At 53.2% G+C, this 7649-nt stretch overlaps 2 protein-coding genes across 2 annotated transcripts; both read right to left on the reverse strand.

Annotated features, from left to right (window-relative positions):
* Positions 1–1777: 1777 nt before the first annotated feature.
* Positions 1778–4279, reverse strand: GNI_104660 (putative transmembrane protein; the record flags this gene model as incomplete). The annotated part of the gene is made up of 1 exon (XM_011133000.1): positions 1778–4279. One exon carries the CDS (start codon positions 4277–4279, stop codon positions 1778–1780), a length of 2502 nt encoding a protein of 833 aa, XP_011131302.1.
* Positions 4280–5806: 1527 nt separating this feature from the next.
* Positions 5807–7465, reverse strand: GNI_104670 (hypothetical protein; the record flags this gene model as incomplete). The annotated part of the gene is made up of 1 exon (XM_011133001.1): positions 5807–7465. One exon carries the CDS (start codon positions 7463–7465, stop codon positions 5807–5809), a length of 1659 nt encoding a protein of 552 aa, XP_011131303.1.
* Between the last annotated feature and the right edge of the window lie 184 nt (positions 7466–7649).

The raw sequence follows: 7649 nt of genomic DNA on the forward strand, positions 1-7649 counted from the left end.
AAAAGCGACAATACTACCTCTTCACATGCATCGACCACCTCAGCAAGTTCGCGATCGCGGTCCCCCTCAACGCCGTCCGAGCCGTAGATCGCTGGGAAGCGTTCTTCTGCAACTGGCTCAGCATACTCGGGACACCCCGAAATCTGCTAAGCGACAACGCCTTCCGAGCCACTGAGTTCCAGGAACGATGCCAAGGGCTAGGCATCAACTGTCGGTTCTGCTCGGCGTACTACCCACAAGGGAACGGCGTCGTCGAAGCCTTCCACCAATATCTCAACCGCTCCATCAGCTCCTTCACGTCGACGACCAACTGGAGCTTCCCCGAGATCGTCGCCTCCGCCATGATGGCATACCGTTCCACCCCGCACCCTACAACCATCGTCACCGGGGCTGACCTAGTGGGCGACACCGTCGTCATGCTGCTACGAGGCAAACTCTTAGCAACGCTCCAAGAACGATTCGGCTCCTCTAAACTCGTCCCGAACTGGTCCAAACCCTGCCGAGTCACCGACATCGAGGGACACGAAGTCGTCGCCCAATCCATCTAGCACAAAGACCTAGTCCACGAGTCCCCGCTGCCCCCTCGGACCCCTGCGGGACGAGAAAGAACATCCCCAGACGCAGACGCAGACGCCGGTGAAGATACCAACGAAGCAAGGTTCCACTTTGCCCTGGTGCCGTGGGCGTAAGCCGAAAAAAAACCGGGGTGGTTGAGTCGTGTAACTACTCAGACATGCGCGTGAGGAAGCCTCTCCCTGACGACCCAACGGCCACACAGCAAAGATTACGCCAAGTAAGTTTTCATCCTTTTCTTGGGGTTCCACTCGCCTTCAATCTTCAGTTCTCTCGCTCATCATCGTCATTCAAGCCAACCGCACAAAGGCCCGAAGTTAAGTATCCGAAGGGTGACTCATTGGCTTCGGACCTCATAAGCGCTGCACCGTGTCATGCCCACTTGGCTGGTTTGGTTTTCGACAGGCTCGGTATTTACACCACCTCCCTTGTGAGTGGGACACCACCTCACTCCCTTGTGAGTCGGACACCACCTCACTCCCTTGTGAGTCGGGCACCACCTCACTCCCTTGTGAGTGGGGCACCACCTCACTCCCTTGTGAGTCGGACACCACCTCACTCCCTTGTGAGTCGGGCACCACCTCACTCCCTTGTGAGTCGGACACCACCTCACTCCCTTGTGAGTCGGGCGCTTGGTTATTATTTCTCCTTTTGGCCGGCCGGACGCGCTTTGCCACTCATTTGTTGACGGCGATCTCTGTTGACGGCATGCCAGTGCTTGCTTCTTGGACCCAGCCAGGCCTTGCTGCCTGAGTATTGTATCCATTCCAGTCCTTTTTTGTCTTCCCATCTCAAATTGATCAAAGGCTATCAGAAACATCAAATCTCGTCATAATATGGGCCCTCGAATCCCAACGTACTACGCCCCTTCCCCCCCCCCCTTCCTCCCTTAGTGGGCCCTGTAGCCGTCGTTCGAGTTGTCTTTTCTGTGGTACGTTCTGGCAGCATCCTCATAAAAAAGTCGTTTCTGTTTTCACTTTCAAGTTATATTCTTTTACAAAACACCTCGCAGCGACCGGCTTCGCAGCGACCGGCCTCGTGACCGGCCTCGCAGCGACCGGCCTTGCAGCGGCCGGGCTCGCAGTGACCGGCTTCGCAGCGACCGGCCTCCCAGCGACCGGCCTTGCAGCGGCCTCGGATATCCGTTGATGAACGGGTGGCCCGTCACTTCACTGTCTCTGGGGAACTATTCGGGCTCAAGAGATCAAGTTGCTTTGTTCCACCTCAGGACCTGCGTCGGAGGTGTTGGTGACCACAGAATCTCATGACAGAAGACATGACATTTGTGAGTTCTAGTATCCTCGGTTTTAGTGTGATTGATCTTGCCGTTAGCACCTGGGATAGACATCATTCCCAACACATCATTAATTCGTGTGTTAAAGCCCCATGACTCAACCACTTGTTGGTCTTTGCCATCTTTGAGCTCGGTCCGGCATTTGACGTGTGCAGCTCGACAAACACAGTTACGAATATTGGTGCATGACTGTAGGTCGGAACCACAGGTTGATGAACAACTTCGTTCGGCAGGATACCATTTCTGCAACTGCAATTCCAAATTCTCAGTTGAAGAAATCGGCTGGGGTTCGTACCTAGAGGCATTTTGTAGGCTATCATTAGCTTCCTTCCATAAGTGACGCATCGCTACATCTTTGTCATCACACTTGACAAAACAATCGCCAATTTCGCCTGAATGATATCTGACCGTATTCTCCACTGCGAAGACGTCTATCCATACAGGACCAAAACGATGACAAGAGACGGGTAGATATTTTTTGCACGCAAAAGGCCACCATTTGGAACATCGATCATTAATCTTTGGTACTTTACACATCATTACTCCACTTCCCCCCCAACATGGATATCGGCCAATCTCTTCCAATGGGTGCCAGTCGTCTGTATCATAGCCCTCGCACTGTGCCAGAGGGAGCTGAAGTTTGCTCAACTCGCGTCTGCTCAGCCTCAACTTCAGCGGACTACCATCACCTGCCGGCTCCGTCTCCAGGAAACGTACGCTGGCGGGTACGGCAACATCCGGGCTTGCCTTACGGCATTCGTAGTCACAACCCACTACCTGATAGACGTCTTTCTTCTTGCTGAAGGGAGACAACAAACCAAACAGGAACCTCGGGTCCTCATTATAAGCAACTAGCTCAATTTTGTTCTCCTGCTGCTCAGCCTTGGTTCGGACTTGACACTTGACTCGCGCAAAGTTACAGGAACACTTCCTGGTGCCAGTATCCTCAACACAATCGACACACGATCCGGAGCAGTTTTCTTCCACAGGATAACGCGGGCGCATCATCGCTTCGAAGTCATTCAGGTTGGGAACTGAGACTCTGTTCGTGAATTTTAGGAACCCCCGACCAGGATAGGGTGAAATCGACAATAAACTTTTTTGGGTCACCTCCCACAAATTACGTAAGGCCTCCTCTTCACCATCACATCGAACAACGCATTCCCTGCCGTCTTGTAGATAATGTCCAATCGCCTCCTTTACCGCAAACGCTTCATACGTCCACGGACCGCCAAAATGATAACACGTTCCTACGGCGTTGTTCTGAGGCGTTGCACATAGCAACTGCCCACTGCCACCACCACATGGATATCGACCTGCATCTGCGTCCATAACGGGCAAGCTGCGTGTCTTATACCCTAAGGAGTTGAATAGCTTCTGGCATGTTGACTCTACGGTTTGGAGCTCGTTCAACTTGGACTCAGTCATCCAGGTCCCGAAACGAGTTGGATATGCAGTGGTGGTAGTTGTGCTAAGTTCTGTCGGAGTCACGTCGGTAGTATTCAACAAAGTTTCTGTCATCGTCGTGGTATTGAACCGACTCGAAGATCCTGTAGGATATACTGTGGTTGTCGCTATCGGGGCCACGCGGATAATATTCAACAAAGTTCCGTTTGTCACGTTCATAGCGACGGTCGCGACAAAGTCGGTGAAGGCGTCTGTCACATTGGACGTGTTATAACTTGCGGTTGAATTGGTATCGAACATTCGTTTCACGGTGCTCTCTTGGAGCCGATCAGACGTCAACAGACTAACCGCGGGTGAGTTACCGTGAGTCAGCAAAGCATAAATCAGCCCTGCAAATGCCCCACCAACTACAACAGCACCGGCAGAAATAGCAGAAGCAATCAGGCAGCATCGGCTCGGGATATATCGAGTGGACCCCCAACTCAGGCCGCACTCGACATCGCTGTCCCGGGTTGTTTCCGCCAGCAGCGGCAGCCACTCTTCCGGTAGACTACTGCGGGCGTCCACCACCTCCTCAGGTGTCAAACGTCTGCAGTCTATGACCTTCAGCGAGGCTGTCATCACGAATGTCTCATCATCGCAGTCGCTTACATTGGTCAGTGCCCTTTCCAACTCGGACATCGGTCGACCCACGCTATCACTGCAAATCTGATCTGAAACGTGGGAGAACTCACCGTCTGGGTCTATTGCTTCGAAATACTGTCTGAGATCCCGCATAGCTAGGGCTTCTCCCAGCGTATTAATCGGACCATACGGGCTGTACATGAAAATTCTGGAACACATCTCTAGCCAGTAAAAGTTCCTGTCTTCATTTAAGGCTATTACCTCCTCAGCGAGAGTGGCATCCTCCTTGGCTGCTTCAACGAACTTCTTCATGGCTTCCTTTGGCGCCGCAGCCAGGAATTGAACCCCAGCCTTTCCGGTTCGGTCACCTAATGTCAACATCCTCACAACACAACCATCAACGGGTGGACGTATCCCATGCGAATTCATTAACCACGCCCGCACTCCCAACCGGTCCGCTTTCTTTGATACGCTGCATGATACGGTCCTCATTTTCCACTGAATTTCTGCGGCCCAAATTTTTTGGGGCATTACAACGCCCTGAGCCGGATCATAAAAGGCTTTCTTACGCCTTGTTCATCTTACCTGCCGCCGTCTCGCTGAGTGAGCCGACAAAGACGTAAACGGCTCGCCTCGTTAGATCGCACCCAGGGCAGGATTTTTAAAGGAACAAACACAACACGACACTACCGCCAACTACAACACAAGCAGCTCGAGCGTCTTCGACGGGAGCATCTCCGACGAGCGGGACCGGATAGTCAGCGTCCACCACGAAGACAGCACATTGGCGACAGCTGCTGGACTGATGGATCGGCTACCGGTATGTACCAAAGTTTTCGCGGTCGGTAGGTAGGACGGGCTCGAGAGAGCGAAGGGAGTGGAGGGAGCACTTCTACAAGACCAAGTTCCCTGCGCTGTGACTGAAGAGGAGTTTGAGGATTGGGTGGACGCGACAGAGGGCGATTTGTTCGTCTGGCAGCTCGCAGGGGAACGACAGCCGGCGGTCATGTTGAAGGATTGCATTCTGGCAGCGACTCTGAAGTCCTGGCGGAGGTCAGTTCTCGAGGCGTTACAGAAGTTGTCGCCGTTAAGCGAGCGTGGACCCCCCCCCTGTGCTGGCAGCCATGAAATGGCCTGCGGAGCGGTCCGACGCGGTTCGGAGTCGTTTCGGTAATGGTAATGACGGTGCGAGGAGATGTGGGGGTTGTGGCCGTAGCGGCCATCAGAAGAAAGCTTGTCCGAGCCAGGACGACAAGTGTTTCAATTGTGGTCAGAAAGGTCACTGGAGCATTATGTGTGATGGGACCTGTCTGACTGACCAGGACGCTGCTTTGAGGGCGTTCGTGGAGCTGAGTAGGGGACGGACGACGTCCCAAGTGAGAGGTGACCGATGGAGGCGACCGATGGAGGCGTGACTACCTGCGAGCGGCGCAGAAGTTCATTAACGAGGAGATTGAGGCAGACGATCGACGGAGACAGAAGCGAGGTGATCGACGGAGACGAAAGCGAGGCGACGATGTGATGCAGGTCGACGAACTTCTTCATGGCTTCCTTTGGCGCCGCAGCCAGGAATTGAACCCCAGCCTTTCCGGTTCGGTCACCTAATGTCAACATCCTCACAACATAACCATCAACGGGTGGACGTATCCCATGCGAATTCATTAACCTAACCACGCCAGCACTCCCAACCGGTCCGCTTTCTTTGAGACGCTGCATGATACGGTCCTCATTTTCCACTGAATTTCTGCGGTCCAAATTTTTTGGGGCATTACGTAAAACGCCTTGTTCGACTGTTCATTCCATCTCACTGGCAAAGACGTAAACGGATTGCCTCGTACCCTGGCGGCTCCCTGACGGCTCTCTTATGATCAGCTGTCTTGTGTAAAAAAACCGAAACACAATCTGGAACTATTTTGGTGACTGCATGATGCCATGACAAGTGGCATTACAATTCCTTGTATTGATATAATAGGTTTGAGGATGTGTGGTTTTAGCGTTAGCACCTGGGACAGATAGCATCCCTAACACATTTTGCATTCGTGTATTAAATCCCCATGATTCAAGTTCTTGCTCACCATGTCCGTTTTTGAAGTTGGTCTCGCATTTGACGTGCGCTACGCGACACATACAGTCAGGGACATTGGTACAAGACTGTCGGTCGGAGTTGCAGGTTGATGAACAACTTCGTTCGGCAGGATACCATTTCGGTAATAATTTTGGGGAACTCGATGTTAAGGAAGTTTGGCGTTGATATCCGGGTGCGTTCCATAAAGCATAGTTGGCTTCCTCCCAGAAGTGATGTCTCATTGTATCTTCATCATCACATCTTACAACACAGTCCTTAATTCTGTCTATGTGATGTTTAACCGCATCCTCCACTGCGAAGACGTCCATCCACACCGGACCAAAATGATGACATGAAACAGCTAGGTCTTTTCCGCAGCTCGACCGTGCCCTGCAATCGTGCTTTGTCGTTTTACACATCATTACTCCACTTCCTCCATCGCATGGACATCGGCCAATCTCTGCCAATTGCCGCCAGCCGCCCTCAGGATATGCCCGACACAGTTCTATAGGCAGCTGAAGGCTGCTCAACTCGCGTCTGCTCAGCCTCGAATTCAGCGGGCTATCATCCCCTGTTGGCTCCGTCTCCACGATGCGTACGTCCACGCCTGTGGCAGAAATTGCCTTAATATCCGGGCCCGGTTGACGGCATTCATAACGACAACCCAAAATATCATAGAGGCCAAGCTTATTGTTGAACGGAGACAAGTGTTTAAACAGCTCTCCTGGCTGAGTGTTGTAATCCATTAACTCAATGACCTGTGGCCGCTTCTCACCCTTAGCTTGGATGCGGCACTTGGCATATACAAAACTACAAGAACACTTCCTCGTGTGGGTATCTTCAAGACACTCGCCACACACACCCGAGCACTCCTCCACGATAGGATAGCGCGAGCGCATCATTGCCTCGAAGTCATTCAGATCTGGAACTGAGGGGCGTATCGTGAAATCTAGGAATCCCGGTGTGGGGCACGGAGGAATCGACAGTAGGTTTCTTTGGGTCTCCTCCCAGACATGGCGTATCGCCTCAGCTTTACCGTCGCAGTGCGGGATGCAATTTGAACCGTTGCCTAAATGATGTTCAATCGCCTCCCTCACCGCAAAGGCTCCATACTTCCATGGACCGCCAAAACGGTGGCACGTCTGACCCTCACGTGTTGCACACAGCAGTTGCCCACTGCCGCCATCACACGGGTAGGGCCCAGCCTCTACGTCCATAGGCCAGTTGCTGGCCGCGGTCTTCAGTGAGTTCAATATTTCAACGCATCTAGACCGTTCGGGTCGGAGCCCGTCCAACGCGACTCTGCTCATCTCCGGACTCATGGTAGTCGGGCTCATGGTCATAGTCGGGCTCGTGGTAGCAGTCGGGCTCGTGGTAGTAGTCGGGCTCATGGCAGCAGTGGGGCTCGTGGTAGTCTTCGGGTTCATGACGGTATTCGGGATCATGGTGGTAGTCGGGCTCACGGTGATAGCCGGGCTCATGGCGGTAGTTTTCGGGCTCATGGCGGTAGTTTTCGGGCTCATGGTGGTAGTCGGGCTCATGGTGCTAGCCGGGCTCATGGTGGTAGTTTTCGGGCTCGTGGCAGTAGTCGGGCTCGTGGCAGTAGTCGGGCTCGTGGCAGTAGTCGGGCTCGTGGCAGTGGTGGGGCTCATGGTGGCAGTCGGGCTCATGGTGGTAGTCGGGCTC

Source organism: Gregarina niphandrodes, assembly GCF_000223845.1.
Source record: "Gregarina niphandrodes unplaced genomic scaffold scaffold00022, whole genome shotgun sequence".
NCBI classification, from domain to species: domain Eukaryota; phylum Apicomplexa; class Conoidasida; order Eugregarinorida; family Gregarinidae; genus Gregarina; species Gregarina niphandrodes.